Source organism: Dama dama, chromosome 18 (genome assembly GCF_033118175.1).
Source record: "Dama dama isolate Ldn47 chromosome 18, ASM3311817v1, whole genome shotgun sequence".
Taxonomy (NCBI): Eukaryota; Metazoa; Chordata; class Mammalia; order Artiodactyla; family Cervidae; genus Dama; species Dama dama.
In genome coordinates, this window is record NC_083698.1 from 88,230,549 (window position 1) to 88,252,870 (window position 22,322).

At 44.9% G+C, this 22,322-nt stretch overlaps 1 protein-coding gene across 1 annotated transcript; it reads left to right on the forward strand.

The window, feature by feature from the left end:
• Window positions 1-435: 435 nt before the first annotated feature.
• On the forward strand, window positions 436-13,630 carry GARIN1A (golgi associated RAB2 interactor 1A). Its single transcript, XM_061166410.1, has 5 exons — window positions 436-588; window positions 2,895-3,079; window positions 3,898-4,135; window positions 5,674-5,792; window positions 13,432-13,630. The coding sequence occupies exons 1-5, from the start codon at window positions 436-438 to the stop codon at window positions 13,628-13,630; spliced, it is 894 nt and encodes a 297-aa protein (XP_061022393.1).
• Window positions 13,631-22,322: the final 8,692 nt, after the last annotated feature.

Consider the following 22,322-nt stretch of genomic DNA (forward strand, 5'->3'; position numbering starts at 1 on the left):
AAACAGAGAAAGTTTTTGTGAGAGGCTTCAGAGAAACTCCCTTGCTGCTCTGGCAGCTCACAATCAGGCCACAACCTTGGGAGAATCGTTTTCCTTGTGTGTGTGTGAGGAGGCTGAGTGAAGAATGGAGGAAGCTCCATTACTGCTGGTTTGTCGTGAGTAGGAAAGGGGAGAGACACACCCTCCTGACTGCCAGTCCTTCCTCGCCTCTTGTCTGCCTTCCTTTCCTGTTGTTACCCGTCACATTCCTTGATGTCATTCCTGCCATTGTGAGCCCGCAGCGTCCCCCACCCCTCAGCCTGGGGGACAGCCCTAGATCAGGAGGGGCGGCGCTGTGGAGGTGGGGGCAGAAGAGGTCACAACATCACCTTGGAGTTGGGCTGGGTCTGCGTGGAGCCCCAGAGATGTTCCCCAGCCCATTCTTCCCAAGAACCAATGAGTAAAATTCGGGGCCTCCCACCTGAGGTCAGGGAACCAGACCCTGGAGTGGAACTTGGGGTGGAAGATGGCCTCCTTTGTCAACTGATTCATTCTCCAGAATTCAACTTGTTCTCTGACTCAGTGGTATTTGAAAGCATCTTTATCCAGGTACTCTTGTGTGCTCAGGGCCCCCTCCTCACCACCACCCCCGTGCCGCCCCTGCACCCCAAAGCCTATTCCCAAGGTTTGGCCCCCAAATGCCACAGCCTTTGAAAGCTGTGGGGAGGAGGAAGAAGCAGGGAAGCAGGTAGAGCCAGAGAAAACAGGAGTGCCTAGATCCCAAGTTCACCTCGGTTTGTGCCTACAGCATCACAGGAGATGCTTTGGGGAAATAGAGTTATACCTGCAGAAGGAGATAGCAGGACCCATTTTCCAGGGGTGAGTGAGGGGTCCACAGGCACCTTCTGGGGCTGCCAGGGCATACCGAATGGTTAAAGGGGGTGAAGGCGGCTGTCAGAATTTCTGCTCTGAGACCCAACCTCCTCCTTTCTAGGTTGTCTTACAAACACCCTTGCATGAGAGCAAGGTCCTGGATAAATTAGCCTTGCCCAGATTCTACTGGTCCCCAGAAGAGTAGTAATATGACCCACTCAAGTGAGTGAGTGTGGCCTGAGAAGCATGGAGCTGCCAAGAGCACGGGATGGTCATTTCAATTCGTGTAACATTTTACCGAGGTGCCCCTCCCACCTCCCTCCAGTGATCTGGCTGGTGACCCCACTGTGCTCCGTGGCAGGTATAGCATCGCCAGTTTGTTAACAAGCTGTGTGAGGGGCAAGAGATGCAAAGAGAGATGAGATAGTGCCCCTGGCCAAGAAGCTTGTGACTTTGGAGGTTCAAAGGACATAATGTGAAGTGGTAGTTGTTAAGAAAGCTCTGTGTCAGAGGGTTTGGACCTGCTGAGCCCTATAGCATGAGCAGAGCAAACCCTCAACATGGGTGGTTGTGGAAGCTTTCCTCATATTCTGGGAAGGCTTCTGGGAAAGTATCTCTTTGAGGTGTTGCTAAGACTTTGGTAAGCAGAAGAGTTGGCTGGGAAAACCTTTCAGGCAGAGGGAAAGGTTTTCAAGCTCCTGGGTGAAGCCAGGAGGCTGGAATGCACAGGGAGGGTCTACAGTTAGGAATCTATCTGGTGGAGTTGAAAAATGATGAGGAACCCTGGGAGTGAGGGTGGAAATAATCGGAGGTGGGTGTTGAACTTAATTTGGAGACCGTTTCACAGAGTAGTGAGCCTCTCTCTGATGAGGTGCCCCAGGTCTCAGCGAGCTGGTTCATAGCTCCAGGTCTTCCCCATCCCTGAGCCACCCCAGGAGACTGACTGTGCCAAGGAGGGGAAAAGCCTGCCTGCTGAAGCTAGCTCGTCAGAGCTAAAAGCTGCCTTGAAATGATCCAGCCCACAGAGTTATGCTGCTCTCTCCTTCCCCTCTCCTCAGCATCACCAGCACTACCGTCACGGCCAAGAAACATCACCCGCAAACATTTATGTATTACTCTGTGTGTGTGGCCCTCTGTGTTTTGTAGCACATACAAATTTTGTTCCACAACATAGGCTTCAAGAAATGTTACTCTTATTTCTTCTCAAAATCAAAATTCACTTTTCTCAGGGTACCCTCTACTAGGCTTGTGGAAACCTACATTTCAGGCATTGCTGGGGCTCTCCCCATTTGCCCAGATCCATCACAGGCTGTGAATGGCCCTGATGGTCTTACAGAGTCTGGAACATTGGGAGAAGGCCCTCTGGTCTTGGGAACATAGGGGTCACCCCTTAGAACCTGATCCCTGTGGTTCCTTGGATGCTACAGTGCTGGTGCTCATCTGCCTGTCCTGGACAGTGAGGTGTGGGGGTGTCTCAGCTGAGACTGCGCCCAAGTGCCAGGCTGCCTTCTTCCTGTCCTGCCACCGCCCTGAGCACCGCAAGAGAACAGGTCCTTATTCCTTTCAGGACCCAGCAGCAAGCCAGACTGTCCATCATCTTGAGGGAAGCTCCCCAAACATCTCTCAAGTTGGGCTGCCTGGGTCTTCCCCATTCAACAGCTTTTTCCTCCTTCTCCTCCCCTTCTGGAACTTTCTTTGCATAATCCCCCTCCCAGATCATTAGAAACCTGGGCTGCCTTCTTCTGCCCAAGGATGGAGGAATAAAACGGTGATCAGTTTTGTCTTACCAGCACATCCTTTTAAAGTTAGTCATGCCAAGCACACGAAGGCAGGTGACCAAGTTCCTATTGCCAATGACCTAACGCCTCTCTGGGGAGAACCCACAGGAAAGATGGACGGCAGGTCATGGCCCAGCCCGGTGTGCGAGAACACAGGTGCTCCAAGCCTGTTGCCAAGTTCAAGTGCCATTTTCTAGCACCTGTAATCTTCCACCCCTGTCTTCCGTTTCTGTCTGACTCCATGTGCCTGGGGCTAACTTCTAGGTCACTAAGCCCGGAAACTGGATGGATGACTGTGAAGGGCCAACCACTGTGATCCTTGGGGTGACCTCGTCCATACCCTCCTTGCCACTCCCCAACATCCTCCTGATGGCCAACGTCACCTGGCCCCAGGGTCAGTTTTCCACCTGGAACACGCCGGGGAGTGCCCCAGTCATCACCCTCAGCAGGTAAACGAAAATGTGAGGGAGGTGCTGGGAGGGGCTGGGTGAACAACTGAGTTGTTTTGCCACTGGTTTCTAGACAAGAAGAAAGGACAGTGTTCTTTAGCTTATAAACTGTGTAGACTTCCTTCATTCATTTAACAAATATTTATTTAGTGTCTGTATGTACCAAGTACTGTACTTGGTGCTGGGGTAGAGCACCAGCCCCTGTCTCTTCCTAGTTTTTGAGAATCGTGGCTTCCTTTTGCTTACTTTTTGTTTTGTCAATATAGACTTGGAGGTTTTCAAAAAGAAAGGTGAGCAATATGAAAGTCAAATAGGATTATGAGGTATTGAAATTGAAAAAAAAATACTGGATGTAAAATACCAGACCTCCATCCTTCTCCTTACTCTTTCAGCACAGTTACTCAGGATCTAGGGAGAAGGAGACCTGGAGATGGAGTCAGAAAATCTTAGTTCCAGTTCCTACTTAAGAAGATCTAAACTTGGGCAAATCACTTAGCTTCTCTGAGCCACAGTTTCAAATTCTGTAACAGGGAATTAATACTACATATCTTTCATTCATCAAGGGGTTGTTGTGAAGGTTAAATGAGATTTTATACATCAACCATCAGCCATTGTTATTGGTTTGAGCAGAGTCCTTAAAAACCAAGGCTCTAGAAATCAGAGAAGAATAGGTTTTAGTGATCATTTCCACCCTCAGACCACAAGCTTTCACTCTCCAGCATCCCCCAAGCAGAGGCAGGAGTCTAATGGGGTTAACCCAGCAAGGTTCATTAAAACCACTGGGGCCTCTGTCATGGGAATTTCTTGACTGTGCCCAGGATTCTGCCCCTGAAGTATGTGGAACTGCAAATCTATGACCGGCTCCAACGCATCCTAAGGGTTAGGACGGTGACTGAAAAGATTTACTACCTGAGGCTCCACGAAAAACACCCAGAGACCGTGTTTCAGTTCTGGATCCGTTTGGTGAAAATTCTGCAGAGAGGTCTGTCCATCACCACCAAAGATCCAAGAATCCGAATCTCTCACTGCCTGGTGCCCAAGTTGCCAACAGAAACAGTAAGTTTCACCCAGACCCTGCCAAGATCTGTAAGGTCAGCTGGGACTTGGAGATACACTGTCTCTGGAAAATGGATGGATGTTAGAGTCTAGCACTGTGTGGGGATCAGCAGCCTTCTTTTTCAAGTCAGTGATGTGCACACACCACACTGAGGTCTACATGCATTAAAAAGTAATTTTGTTTTCCTAATAAGTGGTAAAATACTGAACTCACTTAAAAATTGTTTTCTGGGTTTTTTTTTTTTTTTTTTCCAGTGTTATAAAGGAATAATGTTCACTGAAGAAAAATCAGAAAATTACAGAAAAATCACCCCACTCCTCTCTAGCCCTAAACAATCATTTGGAAAATTTTGGCATATATTCTCCTAGTCTTTCATCTTAGTTTTTAATTTATATCTTTGAGGCCATTACATATATAAACATATTTCTCAATGTTGCTTTTTTTCCAGTTTAGATTATATCATATATGATAATCATTTCCCATTTCTTTCAAAAGCCCTTTGTACACATCATTTTGATAATTTCATGCTATTCAGTTGTATGAATGAGTGAAAATTTACTTCACCATTCCTCTAATATCAGACATTCAGAGTAATTCCTAACTTTTCATTATTGTAACTGATGCTAAAACAAGCATTTATGTATTGTCCACATTTCTGATAGTTTTCCCAGAATAGATTTAGAAGAAGAATTCAAAGGGTGTGACATTTTTAAGGCTCTCAATACATATTGTCAGATTATTTCCAGGAAGTTCATGCCAAATTATACTCTCTCTAATAATATGAGTGACTATGTCACTGTATCCTTATCACAATTGAGAAGCATAAATTTTCCTTGTCTAATATGACAAGTTTAAAAAAAAAGTGGCAGCTGTTTGATTTTCAATGAATTTGAACGCCGACTTTTTTTTTTTTTTTTTTGCACTATCTTTTGCATTCTTTGACAATTTTTCTGTTGGCAACTTTGCATTTTTCTAAGTTGATTTATAAAACAGAGCTTTTTATATGTCAGGAGCTTTAAGCCTTTAATCATGAGTTTTTGCAAATATTTGCTCTAAGGATTTGGTTTTCCCTTTTAGTTTAAGTTTTTTTTTTTTTTTTTTTCTTCTTTTGACATACAGAAGGCTTTCCCAGTACCTGCTTAGGGTAGAAGCCTAAGAAGGAAAAGTATGATAGATTAGATAGCCTTAAACCTCCAGATTTCAAGATCTAAACACTTGCTTCATCGCATTTAAGTGGTATGCTTTAGGTACTTGGTCATTGACTTTGAAGTCAGCCCTTACAGCTCTGCTGCTCTCGGTCATAAGGATCAGAACTTATGCTCTAGGCAGAGTAGCCAAAGCAGTCCATCAGGGAGAGGAGGAGATCCTGCTAGGGGCCCTGTTTTTGGTCTGATGATTCCAGGGCTTAACGTTTAAGGAACAGTTCCCAGGACTAGGCTGGAAGATACAAGTAAATTTCTTCAAGGTTCTGGCCTAAGAAGGCCAAGAGCTATTGGAGATCAGACCCGTTCATCTGACTGTCAATTTCTCCATCCAGTCTGAAAGCAGCCTGCCATCATCCTCTCAGCCCAGTGAAAGCTCCATGCTGTTGGCCGCCGAGCAGAAGAGTGACTATTTCTTGAACCTCTCAGGAACTTCCCAGAACACAGTACACAGGTGGGTCCTCCATGCAGGCTGCCTTGGCATCCCTTTCCCACAGCCTAGAGTCATGGTGGGGTGGAGGATCAGTGACACCCTCCATCTACCCATCTCAGTTCCTTCTTTTCACTTTAGACTTTTACATGTGATGTTTCCCCTTCATTTTATTATAAGCCTGTTCTTGGAAATAGGATCTGTGGCTGCTTGATCTAAATATTCCCTAGGCAAACCCCAGTGTTTTCACATGGAAGATGTTCTGTAAAAGGAGTGAGGATGAATAGGTTAATTTGAAGAAGGGTGATAAAAGCAGACTCATGGAGTTAGATGTTGACAGTCCCAGCTTGCAAGGGTCCCTTGGGTAAGACAATCCTGAGGCCTCTTTGCCTCACTTATCTATTCTGTAAAATAGACAGAATAGACATTAACCCATAGAGGAGACTCCTGCTGGCTCCAAAGCTTTACTATCTACTAAGTCACTGTGTGAGATTCTTTCTGTAACAAGTGATAGAAAAACCAACACAAGATCATGCAGTTAATACATTGAACAAATACAACTTCGAGGGTATCATCAAAATGCAAAATCTGTTCTTCCTTTTATAATTTTCTCAGTGGGAGAAGTCTTCCTCTTGCTCCTGAGTAAAAGCTGGTCTCTGGGCAGGCCCCTTAAGCATATATGGGCTTCTTCTTAGAATATAAAAGGACTCTTTGGTCCCTTTAAACTGCAAAAGCTGTCTCAATTTGGATATTAAAACGTCCAGTGCCTGAAAATTATCAAAATTCTGAAGTGGCCACATCACCCCCCTTCAGTCAGCATGGCCTTATATTACTATGGCCCTTCTTTGTGGGGACTGGGTTGTCCCTCCTCTCCTTCAGTTTCCTGATTTGATTTTATTTTTGAAGATTTTTTTAAAATATAATTTTTGTTTATTTATTTTTGATTGTGCTGAGTCTTTGTTGTCGCACAATGGCTTTCTCTAGTTGCAGTGAGTGGGGGCTGCTCTCTAGTTGTGGTGCTCAGGCTTCTCATTGTGGTGGCTTCTCTTGTTGCGAAGCATGGCCTCTAGATGCATGGGCTTCAGTAGTTGCAGCTCATGGGCTTAGTTGCTCCATGGCATGTGGAATCTTCCCAGACCAGGAATCAAACCCATATACTTTTATCCACTGTACCACCAGAGAAGTCCCTGTGATTTTCTTTTTTTTTTTTGATGTGGACTATTTTTAAGGTCTTTATTGAATTTGTTACAATATTGCATTGGTTGTTTATGCTCTGGCTTTTTGGCCATGAGGCATCTTATTTCCCTGACCAGGGGCCAAACCTGCATCCCATACATTAGAAGGTAGAGTCTTAATCACTGGACCACAGGGGAAGCCCTTTGTTTCTTGATTTTGAAACTGACTTTTTCTCTTAGGAGCTTTCTTGGGTTATTTGAAGTCCACTACTTACCACCCCTGTATAGTCATAAGGGATTTGATTTAGGTCATACCTGAATGGTCTAGTAGGTTTTCCCTACTTTCTTCAGTTTAAGTCTGAATTTGGCAATAAGGAGTTCATGATCTAAGCCACAGTCAGCTCCTGGTCTTGTTTTTGCTGACTGTATAGAGCTTCTCCATCTTTGACTGCAAAGAATATAATCAATCTGATTTCGGTGTTGACCATCTGGTAATGTCCATGTGTAGAGTCTTCTCTTGTGTTGTTGGAAGAGGGTGTTTGCTATGACCAGTGCGTTCTCTTGGCAAAACCCTATTAGCCTTTGCCCTGCTTCATTCCGTACTCCAAGGCCAAATTTGCCTGTTACTCCAGGTGTTTCTTGAATTCCTACTTTTGCATTCCAGTCCCCTATAATGAAAAGGAAATCTTTTTGGGGTGTTAGTGTGTGGATCACAATAAACTGTGGAAAATTCGTCAAGAGATGGGAATACCAGACCACCTGACCTGCCTCTTGAGAAACCTGTATGCAGGTCAGGAAGCAACAGTTAAACTGGACATGGAACAACAGACTGGTTCCAAATAGGAAAAGGAGTACATCAAGGTTGTATATTGTCACCCTGCTTATTTAACTTATATGCAGAGTACATCATGAGAAATGCTGGGCTGGAAGAAGCACAAGCTGGAATCAAGATTGCCGGGAGAAATATCAATAACCTCAGATATGCAGATAACACCACCCTTATGGCAGAGAGTGAAGAGGAACTGAAAAGTCTCTTGATGAAAGTGAAAGAGGAGAGTGAAAAAGTTGGCTTAAAGCTTAACATGCAGAAAACTAAGATCATGGCATCTGGTCCCATCACTTCATGGGAAATAGATGGGGAAACAGTGGAAACAGTGTCAGACTTTATTTTTTTGGGCTCCAAAATCATTGCAGATGGTGACTGCAGCCATGAAATTAAAAGGTGCTTACTCCTTGGAAGGAAAGTTATGACCAACCTACATAGCATATTAAAAATCAGAGACATTACTTTGCCAACAAAGGTCCGTCTGGTCAAGGCTATGGTTTTTCCAGTGGTCATGTATGGATGTGAGAGTTGGACTGTGAAGAAAACTGAGTGCCAAAAAATTGATGCTTTTGAACTGTGGTGCTGGAGAAGAATCTTGAGAGTTCCTTGGACTGCAAGGAGATCCAACCAGTCCATCCTAAAGGATATCAGTCCTGGGTGTTCACTGGAAGGACTGATGCTGAAGCTGAAACTCCAATACTTTGGCCACCTCATGCGAAGAGTTGACTCGGAAAAGACCCTGATGCTGGGAGGGATTGGGGGCAGGAGGAGAAGGGGATGGCAGAGGATGAGATGGCTGGATGGCATCACTGACTCAATGGGCATGAGTTTGAGTAAACTCCGGGAGTTGGTGATGGATAGGGAGGCCTGGCGTGTGCAATTCATGGGGTCGCAAAGAGTCGGATACGACTGAGCGACTGAACTGAACTGACTTACCACCCCTCGGGCTTCCCCAGTGGCTCAGAGGTAAACAATCCACCTGTGATGCAGGAGACAGACACAGGTTCCATTCCTGGGTTGGGACGATCCTCTGGAGGAGGGCGTGGCAACCCACTCCAGTATTCTTGCCTGGAGAATCCCCATAGACAGAGGAGCCTGGCGGTCTCCAGTCCATAGGATCACAAAGAGTCAGACAGGATTGAAGCAACTTAGCACGCACCATGCACTTAACACCCCTCACCCAAGGCAAGCCCACCCCACTGCCCCCACACCCCCTGGATCTGCAGGCATCCACGCCCACCAGGAACTAGCTGTCAGGGTCCCCTCCCCTTTATGGGAGTCAGGAAGGGTTTACAGTGGCTCCAGGCTGGCTCTCTCCCTGGTACAGTTCACATCTGGTCCTCGGGAAATGACCGGCTACCGGAGGGAGGATTGTGCCTCCTGGACACAGATGCACCCAGATCCTCATCACTCCATCATCAAAGAAACCCACTCTCCCATTTCTCCCACCCTCTGTGTTCCCTGGGCAGGAGTTGTGCCCCCAACTACTGAGTTTCCCAGACCCTGGTGACCACTGCTCAAGGTCTCTGGGTGGTCCCAGGAAGCCTCTCTCCTTCAGCTGGGGCGGGATGAAGCATCAGCTCTATACAAAGGACTCACCCACCACACATCCTCTCTTTCGGGGCTTCTGTCGCCAGCCTCTGGGGCGGGGTCCCAGAGGTGGTCATGCGAGATCAGTTCTCCCAGGCTATTTGTTGTTGTTCAGTCGCTCAGTTGTGTCCCACTCTTTGCGACCCCGTGGACTGCAGCACGCCAGGCCTCCCTGTCCTCTACCACCTCCCAGGTCATGGTTCACCTTTATATGTACTTGGCAGCCTTTTTTTTTTTTTTCTGACTTCAAGATAGCTTTCTTGAATTATAATATTAAAATCTCCTATTAAGGAAATTTTAGGAAACTGACTACATGTGGGTTGGATCATTTTTGCTATCTAATTGCCTGCCACTTTCTCATTTCTGAAACTCAAGGAGAGGACTTTTGCTCTTCTCTTTCTTGTAAGGCATTAGCTGCTTTGTTCATTTTTGTGTTCCTTCGTTCTGGAAGTAATTTTTGTTTCTTTAGAAATGTCTAATTCTTTTCTCAATTTTGTCACTGCATTTATAAATCCTTAAATTCTGACAGACTTGGTTCTTTCATATGCTCTGTCATTGTCTTAACTGAGCTCATTTTGAAGTGCTAGGTTGCAGTTTTCGTTTGTTTTGCAGGCACATCTTTTTAGCGTGCATTCGTTGTCTGTAAGGAGTTAAGATGCTTCATAGCCTCTTTCTTTCTGAGATAATTTTGTATGATCTTGAGTTATGATCCTTTTCTGATGCTTGTTTTTATGCAAAATGGTTTTCCTAAACCTTTGGGAGTGAGGGGCTGGTCAAGGTAGCTGTCTGGTTTGGGCTCAGAGTTCCCTCTTGTGTTGTTTTTGTAAAGTGTTTATGGACTTAAGCTTTTTAGGATTCCCAGACTGTGTTCCTCTCTCCTATCTTTAGCTGATTTTTCTCTTTCCTTTGCTTTTATTGTTCCTATCCTACTCGATTTGGATTCCATTTCCAGAGGCCATGTCCTGCAAGGGAAAGTGTTCTGGTGGTTTTGAGAGTTCTTAAGGCACATATTTCACCAGCCTGTTCAGACTGTGCCACAGGCCCCTTGCACTTCCTTCCCCAGTTCCCTTCTTCCCAAATTGGCTGGCTGCACTTTCTCCTGAGAAGCTGTGGGCAATGTAGAAGCCCTTCTGTTTACAGGCACATCAGATGCCCTGTTGCTTCTCTCTGCTGTCTCTCACATAGATACTGACTCTCTGGGCCTCGGGGCTATCTGTAGCTGTAATATTTTATCTGAGCTTTTCTCAAACAGGCCTATATCTGTGGGATTCCTGTTGGCCTAAATTGGAGGGGCAGGTTTGACCCCACAGAACCATTGTTAAGTTTGCTTCTATTGGATGCCTCAGAGAGATTAATGGCTCAGGAGAAAATTTTTACATTAGTTTCCCAGCTTGGAAGTTATTCGACCCTGTATCATGTCAGATCTCAAACCAGTATTGGGACAGTCCCAAGGATAAGGATTTTCAACAGACTTTTGTTTTGACCCAGAATCCAAGTTGGTATAGTTGACCCAGAATCCATGTTGGCTTTGACACTGGATGGATTTCTTTCTGGTATTCCCCTGCCCCTTTAAATTAATTAATTAATTTTTGACTGCACAGGGTCTTCACTGTTACACATGTGAGCTTTATCCAGTTGCAGAGAGCAGGGACTACTCTCTAATTATAGTGCACGGGCTTCTCATTGTGGTGGCTTATTTTTCCATGGAGCATGGGCTTAGTAGCATGTGGAATCTTCCCAGACTAGGGATTGAACCTGTGTCCCCTGCATCAGCAGGTGTATTCTTAACCATTGGATCACCAGGGAAGTCCCTGTTATCCCCTTTTGTCAAGAAGGTAGCTTTGAAAGTCCTGGACTTATGCAAATATCTTGACCAGAGTCGGATTCATGATCTCCGAAGAAGAGAATTTAGCTATGGAACCAGAGCCAAGGCTTCAGGCACTCAGAGTTTCATGTGGCAGAAGTTTTATTACAGTGCAAAGGGGACAGAGAAAGCTTCTGACATAGACATCAGAAGGGGGATGGAGAGTGACCCACTCACTAGTCTTATCAAGGCTTTATATATTTTTTCAGTTGGTTAGTAACCAACAGGGAAGAGCCCTTGGAGAAGGGCATGGCAACCCACTCCAGTTTTCTCTCCTGGAGAATCCCCATGGACAGAGGAACCTGGGGGGCTAAAGTCCATGGGGTCACAGTCAGACATGACTGAGTGACTAACAATTTCACTTTTCACTTTGGGCTTCCCTGGTGGCTCGGATAGTAAAGTGTCTGCCTGCAATGCGGGAAATTCCCGTTCGATCCCTGGGTCTGGAAGATCCCCTGGAGAAGGAAATGGCAACCCACTCCAGTACTCTTGCCTGGAAAATTCCAAGGACCGAGGAGCCTGGTGGGCTACAGTCCATGGGGTTGCAAAGAATCAGACTGAGCGACATCACTTTCTTTCACTAAGAGTAGAAGGTCTTACTAGACCCACTCCCACAACATACATTTTCAAGATAACGGGATTAGAACTAACAATAGGAAAAGTTTTACCAGACCCACTCCCACAACATAAGATAACAAGATTAGACAGAAGGTTCCTGTTAAGAAGGAGAAACACGTCCTCAAGCAAGATACACTGTTGTTACATAATCATTAGTACAGAGCTTAAGGGAAAACATACCCTTGAGGAAGATGTGTTGTTTTGTGTAATCATTAGCTCTGGGCTTAGAGAAAGTTAGTCTTACAAGAAATAGATTGTTGCCATTACAACTCACAGTTTAAGAAAAAATGTCTTATGTGACTAAGACAAAAAAAAAAAAAGTTTGTTCCTGTCTCCTCCTTGAGGGCCTCAGACTCCTTATCAACCTATCTAAGAATTAACTCTCTCAAGTTAATGTCCCACGGAGCTGGGTCCCACTACCTGGGCCACATGGCCATAAAAACCCAAGGCCTGGACTTCCCCTGATGATCCAGTGGTTAAGAATCCACCTCCAATGCAGGGGATATGAGTTCAATCCCTGGTCCAGGAGGATTCCACATGCCACAGAGCAACCAAATCCATGCACACTGGAGCCTGTGCTTTGCAACAAGAGAAGCCACTGCAATGAGAAACCCAGGCCTTCACAACTAGACAGTGAGAAAGCCTGCACAGCAACAAAGACTCAGCATAGCCAAAATAAACAAATAAATAAACCCAGGGTCTGGGTCACCAAGACAGGCCAGTCCCTCAGGCAGCCCAGCTTTAACTCATACTTCACTGATCTTTAATTTTTGGTCCCGGGGATTTTTACTTTACTTTTCATAAATGTAATGATACATTTAAAATTGTTATGCCCCATGTCCGAATCCCCGAGCGGGAAGAGAGAAGGCTTCCAAGACAATGCAACTCACCAAAAAAGGGAAGTTTATTGCTGACTCGAGTCAGGGCTTCTGCCGCAACCAACGCAGTGGTGCGGGGTCAGAGAGCGCTGAGCCCAAGCTGTTACCCAAATTTATAGGGTGTGCATAAGCAGTTGGTAGCTGGCTTAAGCGGATTGGTTACATATTTGCAAAGCAATTTTATTGGTCCAGACTTTCGCGGGCTTTTTTTCCAACTTGGGCGTTCGTGGGCTTTTTAGCTTTCCCCTGATAGGTTCCCTCTTTCTTACTAGGAGCATGTTGATTGGCTGGCTCCAGGTGGCCTGATAATCATGTTACCCCGGAAAACCAGGCCTACTCCTAATCTAGGCTGCCTGTCATGGTTAGCCCTGGCAGCCTCACAAAATTATGTTAATTATATTTTATCTAGCAGTTCTAGGTGTTTTGTGGCAAAGACATTTTTAGGTTGTTAGTCCATATTACCTGTCTCAATAACCCTAAAATTATTTTCATTGGGAAAAAAAACAACTCACTGCACTTATCTCTGAATACTAAATGTGTGTTATTTTTGGTGCCTATTTTGGTGCCTTTTCACTTCAACCCAGATCTGGGTCGAAGGTATCCATGCTGGAAAAACACATAAATAAACAACAGTTTTAAAATTCGATTCTTACCAGTGCTTTCTTTTTCTTCTGTTCCTTTCAATGACCCTGATATTCCTGGGCTACTCCAGAAACACCAGCAGTGCCACTGAAATAGACAATTTCAACTTCATCAACAACACATCCTCGCCAGTGTCATCCCCGGTCATTTCGAATATACCCATGAGAGCCACCTTGAGCCACAGTCTCTGGGAACAAGAGAATGCTGATGAGTACTACATGCAGGCTCCTGTGGCCAGTTCCCTAGGAGAGAACTTTTGGGGACCCTAACACTTAGCCCAAACAGGTTTCATTCAGTGCACTTGTTACAAACTTCTATAGTGCAGTTTTCCTATTGTGGCCCAAATGACCCTGGGAGAAGTAGGATGGTGTTTATAACAAGATGCTTCTGTACGTCCATCAATAAACCTCCGGTTGAGTCCCTAATTGTTGTAGGTTGTGCTATGGAAGGGAGGGCGGGGGGCGGGGCCCTAGGCTGGAGAAGGACTAATTAGGAGCAATAGCTCACTCCTTGGGGAAACAAGTGGAAAAAAAATGTTCTGTTTGCTCAACTGAAACCCCAGAGCAGCCACACAAAGCCAAAAAAGCCAGTCTCAAGGAAAGGGCCTGTGGAGAAATCCAACATCCTCCTACAAGGGAGAGGTCAGGGGAACAGAGACAGGGCTGTTACAAGCCCGAAGTGAAAGAAATCCTGAGACTGATTGGCGACTGACTGGGAGCTATTTCTGTGGTGCCCCACTTACCCCAAGCAAGAATGTTTGTCTTCCTGCCCCCATACCCTATGTTAAGTGTAAAGCTATAAATGTTACCGAAAGGTATGTGTGGGGGTCTGGCTCCTTGCTGCTCAAAAGCCAATGAGCAGGCCAGGTTGGTGGAAAGGAAATTTTGCTTTGAAGGAGGGAACAGAACAAGCTCTATCTTGAAAGCAGGACTCCATCTTGGGCCAGACTGTAGACTTTGAGCTATATGTCCAGTATCTATGGAAACGACAAAAAAAAAAAAAAAAAAAAGAAACGACATACTAACTGAAAAACCAGGCCCCGGGGAGGAAGAGCCAGGGCTCTCCATCACCTAAAAGAATACCCTAATTATCTGTGTAACCAAATAGAATTATACATTCTACTATGCTTATTGGGGTATGACCACAAGCCTATTGATAATTGTCCGCTGTTAACTACCTAGGCTTAAGGCTTATGAATCATGGGTCAACTTTGATTGTATCTTTCTTTTTCCTTTGTTCAGGGGATTTGGGGGAAATGGGTTTGGACATGTAGGCCTAGAGTATATAAGGTTTTCACAAAAACTGGTTGGGGTACTTGGCTAAGAGGAGACTCTGCCTTGGGCCCGCTGGTGTAATAAACTGCACTCCACTATCTGCATTGTCCTTCTGAGTGAGTTTGTTTCCCAGAATGCGTGGCTACAACAGCTTCATTTCAGAGGCCTGCCACTCTGGGGGAGGGTGGTGGACATCTGTCCAAAGGCAGATTCTCCGCCCCTAACAAGCAGGGGTAAGAGCATTTATAGACAGAGTCTGGGGCAGGGGGCCTACATGCAGAAGCAGCATAGTCATTTCTAACAGATATCTTTAAATTGGTCACTAGTGGTCTGAACAGCATCATCTTGGTTGTTTTAGGTACAGTTAATCTTTAGTTCCAGGGTGCACTTGTTCCCAATTCTTTGTGGTCAGTTCTCAGAATTGTGGCAGCTCATGTCCTGGGTATAGTCTGGTCATCATGTAGTTAACTTTTCCACCTGGGATGTTAGTCTCTATAAGAGAGCTCACAGGATATGTCTCAGAATATTATCTATAGCCCTTGAGAAAGAACTAAATGTCCTTGACCATGCTTAATGACTAAAGTATTATTATTTAGTATCCTTAGACTGTCTTCCTTTGTTTCAGCATTTCTCACTTCTCTGATTAAACTTATTCTTTGACTAAAGTTTTCCACAGGCAAAAGGCAGGCAGAGAACATGATGGGGCGGGGGTGGGGGGTGGGGGGAGGACGAGGGGCAAGGACCATATGGTCCTGTTCCATTTCATGAAGGCTCATCTTAGCCATGCAGATTTTGGTTGCTAATGAAGACTGGGCTTCTTTCTGGTAAGGAAGCTGGTGATCACTCATCACTGGAAGTCCTAATTGATTTGACTCTTCCAACCCAGCACCTAATGAAAGTCACCTGGAAGACACACCGTGTAGGTCAGGGATGGGGCAGGAGCCTTGGCCAACATCCGGGCAAATGGGGAATATTGACTTGGGAGATGCCACCACAACATTCAGTAAGCGTTTATCAAGCTCCTGCTAGGTGCCAGACACTGCACTCGATGCTGGGTATATTATTGAGAACAAGTCAGAAGGACATGATACTTGACTTAGGGAGCATATGGAAGAGCTACTGAGCCCTGTTTTGGAGACACAAGAAAGCCATTTAGGTGGACACGATGTTTGAATCACCCAGTCTGCAAGTCAAAGCTTGGAAGACCTGCTTCCATATAGTTCACCTTGTGCATAATAGAGGGAGAGAGGCAGAAAGAACATGACTGCCCTCCCCCTTTCCCCCTGCCTCCATGCATGCTCAGTTATGCCGAGTGATAAATCCCAGCGAGAGGGACTTCCTAGGTAGCCCTAGTGGTAAAGAACCTGCCTGCCAATGCAGGAGACCTGAGACATGGGTTCCATCCCTGGGAGGGGAAGATCCCCTGGAGGAGGGCATGGCAACCCACTGCAGTATTCTTGCCTGGAGAATCCCCAAAGACAGGGGAGCCTGGAGGACTACAGTCCACAGGGTCTCAAAGAGTCGTCATGACTGAAGTGACTTAGCATGGCACAGGACAAATCCAGGCCAGACTAGACCAGAAAAGACATCTGAGCCAAGAGGTTGCCCAGTGTTGGTTAGGTTCTCTCTGCCACCAATAAAAACAACAAATGTTCCTTTCATGTGTTAACAATCAAATCAGCTGAGCATTGTTGGTGTTGACGAGGGATATCTGGAAGCAGAACTTAGAAGAGACTCATGTGAAGGGTGACCACACTTCCCAATTTATGCCTGTTGTTCTAGTATCATTATAAATGTGAACCCATTCCACTCTCAAAAGCATCCCTATAGGAATGGTGAATCACTCTACTAATAATGTGTGTTCACAAATGTTTAGGAGATCTCCATCCTCACTTCTATTGCCTTGGTTTAAGCCTCCATCAACTCTCACCTAGATTACTGTGATAACTCCAATTGGGCTCCCAGATTCTGTCATCACTGTAGCAATAACAGCTAATTTCATTAGAAACTAACTATAGGCCAAACACTATGCTAAGACTTTACAAAGATCACTTAAATGACCCAACTCATTGGAACAGAGATATTCTAAGGATCACAGTTTGATGATGAACCCAAGTGATACGGGCTCAAGAACTTGTTCAAGGCCATAAAGGGACCAATAACAGAGCCAAGACCTGAACCCAGTCTAACTCTGAAGACCACACTCTTTATTTATTTTTATTTTATTTTTTGGCCATGCCCTGGCTTATAGGATCTTAATTCCCCAACCAATGATCAGACTCCCACCCTCTAGCAGTGAAGCATGGAGTCCTAACCACGGGACTGCCAGGGAATTCCCTGAAGACCATACTCTTGATGACTCTGATTTCTTCCCAATCCATCTCCCTTTCATATGTCTAAAAAGCTGTCTTTCTGAACCACAGATCGGCCTATAACCTCACCCTTGATAAAACCAAACTCTTTGATATGAAATGACCAGGCCTATCTCTCCAGCCTCTCCACTGAGCACTGCTCCCCTTGAATCAGCTGCTTCCACCATGCCAGATTTCTTGTAGTTTCCATTAGGCACCACGTGTTTAGATGCTGCAAGGATGTTGCACATCCTTCACTCGATTCAAATATCTTTTCCTGTGTTTTCTACCTGTTGTTCTCACATTGCTCTCAAGATACTTGTCCTCACTGATGGAGTTCTTCGGGGCTACCATTGTGCCCTGTGTGTGCCTGTCTAATAGCATTTCTCACAGTACGGTAGTTGCTTGCATATCTGTTTCCTTGAAGGGACTAGGACCCCTTTAAGAAGAAGATCCATTTTATATTAAAGTCCTTTGATTCCAGAGAAGCTGACTCTAATTTAAACCTAAAGGAACTTATTGGGAGAATATGAATTGGCTCATGGGATTGAAGAGCCAGCTGAAGAGCCAGTCTTGGAATGCGCTGACGCCAGCAGAGCTCTGGGGGTTCAGGTAAGGATATCCAGTTGAACGTCTCATCAAATGCTGCAGCAGGCTGTGTGGTTTCCCCAAAGGCAATTGAGGGCTGTTATGAAAGAACAGTTAGGGGAATGGATGTCTACTGATGGATGATAACAAATGCCCACCACAGTCTGACTCTTTGCTCTGAATTTGGACAGGAGCTCCGCCATCAGCCTCAAGCAAGTCTGTATATCCTTACTGAGGAAGCCCAGATTTCGAGCCCTAACTGTCCTATGACCTTGAGCCATTTCTGTAGCTAGCCACATAGGCAATTAAATAGGTGAAGTGACCAATGCGTGAGTGTGATGACTTGCTCTTGGAGGGGGCGCTGGTTTGGTTACAGCTGCTCTTTGCTGAGCCCTCAGCCCTGGGTTGCTCAGCTGCAGTGCCGTTCACTGTGGACATGGGGCTCACCAGGCCCATGCTGTTTTCCTGTGGGCAACGGGGGCCGGGCAGCTTGTGTTACCATGCTGAGGCTCCTCTGTTTGCTGTGCTGTTGGTAACAAACTGTCTTGCTTTCATCCATTGACTCCACATGTCTACTTTGGGTGCCTTTGGGATTGTCGTAAATCAATCTGCTTTCTTCCTTAGTCATTTTCTTTGGAGTCACTGCTATGTTTCTCTCTGCTATCCTCTGTGAGACCTGGGTTCATCTCCAACACTGTCCAAACCCCCACGTTCACTCTGATTTTTTTCACTATTGGCCAACCCAATATCATTTTTTCGCTATTAAAAATAATCTTCAGCTAACATAATGCCTGTGTTTGGGGATGGTGAGGATCTTTCTTTTTAGAGAAAACACAAGACTTCCTCAATGACTGTGTCCATTTCCAGATCTGGGTTCACGAGGCAAGGTCCATTCTTCCCCTGGCTTGTTGCTATCCTGCCTTTATATTCCAAAACTTCCATACCAAGTGGTAAACTGAAATGCCACAGATACATCCTACATATGGTAATGAGAGAAGGAATAACTTAAATAATATATTTCATCACAAAGAAAGAAATACAGGTTGAAATTCTCACTTCTGCATCTTGATGACCAGGCAGTAGCTAGTATTTATTTATTATACAGTGGAAGTGACAAATAGATTCAAGGGATTAGATCTGATAGAGTGCCTGAAGATCTATAGACAAGGGTTCATAACATTGTACAGAGGTGGTAACCAAAACCATCCCAAAAAAAAAAGAAATGCAAGAAGGCAAAATGGTTGTCTGAGGTGGCCTTACAAATAGCTGAGAAAAGAAGAGAAATGAAACACAAAGGAGAAAGGGAAAGGTATACCCAACTGAATGCAGAGTTCCAAAGAATATCAAGGAGAGATAAGAAAGCCTTCTTAAGTGAACAATGCAAACAAATAGAGGAATAGAGATCTCTTCAAGAAAATTAGAGATACCAAGAGAACATTTCATGCAAGGATGGGTCCAGTAAAGGACAGAAATGGCAAGGACCTACCTAACAGAAGCAGAATAGATTAGAAAGAGGTGGCAAGAATACCCAGAAGGACTGTACAAAAAAGGTCTTAATGACCCAGATGAGCATAAGGGTGTGATCAATCACCTAGAGCCAGACATCCTGGAGTATGAAGTCAAGTGGGCCTGAGGAAGCATCACTACAAATAAAGCTAGTGGAGGTGATGGAATTCCAGCTGATCTATTTCACATCCTAAAAGATGATGCTGTTAAAGTGCTACATTCATATGCCAGCAAATTTGGAAAACTCAGCAGTGGCCACAGGACTGGAAAAGGTCAGTTTTCATTCTAATCCCAAAGAAAAGTAATGCCAAAGAATGTTTTGAGTAAGGTAATGCTCAAAATCCTTCAAGCCAGGCTTCAACAGTACGTGAACCAAGAAATTACAGATGTACAAGCTGGGCTTAAAAAAGGCAGAGGAACCAGAGATCAAATTGCAAATATCCATTTGATCATAGAGAAAGCAAGAGGATTCCAGAAAAACATCTATTTCTGCCTCATCAGCTACACTAAAGCCTTTGATTATGTGGATCACAACAAATTGTGGAAAATTTTTAAAGAGATGAGAATACCAGACCACCTTACCTACCTCCTCAGAAACCTGTATGCTGGTCAAGAAGCAACAGTTAGAATCAGACATGTAACTATGGACTGGTTCCAAATTGGGAAAGGAGTTCATCAAGATTGTATATTGTCACCCTGTTTATTTAACTTATACACAGAGTACATCATGAGAAACGCTGGGCTGGATGAAGCACAATCTGGAATCAAGATTGCCGGGAGAAATATCATTAACCTCAGATATGCAGATGACACCACCCTTATGGCAGAAAGCAAAGAAGAACTAAAGAGCCTCTTGATGAAAGTGAAAAAGGAGAGTGAAAAAGCTGTCTTAAAACTCAACATCCCAAAAACTAAGATCATGGCATTGGGTCCCATCACTTCATGGCAAATAGATGGGGGAAAAATGGAAACAGTGGCAGAATTTATTTTCTTGGGCTCCAAAGTCACTGCAGCCATGAAATTAAAAGACACTTGTTCCTTGGGAGAAAAGCTACGACAAACCTAGACAGTGTTTTAAAAAGCAGACACATCTCTTTGCTGACAAAGGTCTGTCTAGTCAAAACTATGGTTTTTCCAGTAGTCATGTACAGATGTGAGAGTTGGATCATAAAGAAGACTGAGTGCTGAAGAACTGATGCTTTCAAGCTGTGGTACAGGAGGACTCTTGAGAGTCCCTTGGACAGTAAGGAGATCAAACCAGTCAATCCTAAAGGAAATGAAAGGACTGTTGCTGAAGCTGAAGCTCTAATACTTTGGCCAGCTGATGCAAATAGCTGACTCGTTGGAAAAGACCCTGCTGCTGAGAAGTATTGAGGGCAGGGGGAGAAGGGGGCGACAGAGAATGAGATGGTTAAATGGCATCACTGACTCAGTGGACATGAGTTTGAGCAAACTCTGGGAGATAGTGAAGGACAGGGAAGCCTGGAGTGCTGCAGTCCATGGGGTTGCAAAGAGTTGGACACAACTAAATGACTGGACAACAAGATAGCATTTATTTCTTTACTACACATTCCATTTACCTTTTGCTTTGAAAAGCACCTTAGCTATACGGGGTTCTTCTCTTGGTAGGAAGACCATGAAACTTAATTCTTGAAAAACCTTAAACCTTAATTCTTTAGGTTTAGATTTCCCTGGTGGTCCAGTGGTTAAGACTCTGCATTTCCACTGCAGGGGGCATGGGTTTGATCTTTGGTCAGGGAAATAAGATCCTGCATGCCCCACAGTGCAGCCAAAACAACAACAACAAAAAAACCAAATCCCTAAGCCCTCACTGGTCTGGCTGTGTAGGGACACGTGCTCTTCTGTAAACTAAGCAGGTGCTGTAAAGAAGCAGCTCAAGGATCTTTTGGGTACTATGCCTACTCCTCCCTGCCCCCATGTTGTTTTTACACTTTTGCCTTTGATAATGAGTCAGTGCTTCTCAAATGCCTCCAGAACCCCCTTTTATACATAATCACCATGCTCCCCTAATGGCAAGAGGAGCCCAAAATAGCAGCATCAGTCTCAATCAGTAGAGTGATTTTTGTGCCTCTGGGGAATCATTTCCATCCTTAAGTGTTAAAAGTTCCAAACTTTGGAGATGTAACTTATGAAATTTTTCCATACAACCCTTCCTTCGAAGACTTCTGGAGAATGCGCTGCATTAAAATTCCTCAGGAGGAAAACATGGGTCCAGGAAAAGGATGGATTTAGTGTAGGATAGAAGTGAAGGAAATCCAGGATGTTGATGGAGGGAGATGCCAGAACGACAGCAGAGCAGTCAGTTCTTATTGGAGCAAGAAAGGACTCTGCTATATATGTCTCTGTCCTCCGTCCATGGGGTTCTCCAGGCAAGAATACCGGAGTGGGGTGCCATTTCCTCCTCCAGGGGATCTTCCCAACCCACGGATCAAACCTGGGTCTCTTGTGTCTCTTGCATTTGGAAGCAGATTCTTTACCACTAGCACCACCTGGGAAGGGGTACATTAGGAATAGTATATAAAACCAAGTAGGGACGTCCCTGGTGGTCCAGTTTGTAAGACTCTGAGCTATCAATGCAGGGCGCCTAGGGTTCAATCCCTGGTCAGAGAACTAGATCTCACATGACGCAACTGAAAGTTTGAATGCAGCAACAAAGATCCTGTGAGCCAAATAAAGTCCCAGTGCAGCCAAATAAATAATTATTTTTTTAAACCAAGCAAACAAGACAATGTTATAATTATTAACTTGAAGAGGGAAAAATTGTACCAAAAAGAAATACAATTCAAGTATATGCTTTGTCTGTGATTATTCACAATACTATGACAGTGGATGAGATGGTTGGATGGCATCACCAACTCAATGCACATGAGTTCGAGCAAACTCCAGGAGATAGTGAAGGACAGGGAAGCCTGGCGTGCTGCAGTCCATGGGGTCACAAAGAGTCGGACACAACTTAGTGACTGAACAACAACTAAACAACATGCCATGTAGGATCTTAGTTCCCCGACCAGGGATCAAACCCACACCCCCTTCATTGGAAGCCCAGAGTCAACCACTGAACCACCAGGGAAGTCCTCAGTTTTTTTTTTTTAGGTGTCCACAACCAACTCTCTGAAGTTCAGGCATAAAATGAACATTTGACGGGATATCCAGTAGCTGACACATTCTCAAGAAAGATAAGAGAGACATGGCTTGAAGGCTTACCCAGCCAGGACAAGGAA

What these genes read in the sequence shown, in the direction of transcription:
- GARIN1A (XM_061166410.1), top strand. Translation starts at nt 436, where the DNA reads ATGAGTAAAATTCGGGGCCTCCCACCTGAGGTCAGGGAACCAGACCCT. An exon ending in TTGAAAGCATCTTTATCCAG is followed by an intron (nt 589 to 2,894) that starts GTACTCTTGTGT and finishes GCTAACTTCTAG; the next exon opens with GTCACTAAGCCCGGAAACTG. An exon ending in CCAGTCATCACCCTCAGCAG is followed by an intron (nt 3,080 to 3,897) that starts GTAAACGAAAAT and finishes GACTGTGCCCAG; the next exon opens with GATTCTGCCCCTGAAGTATG.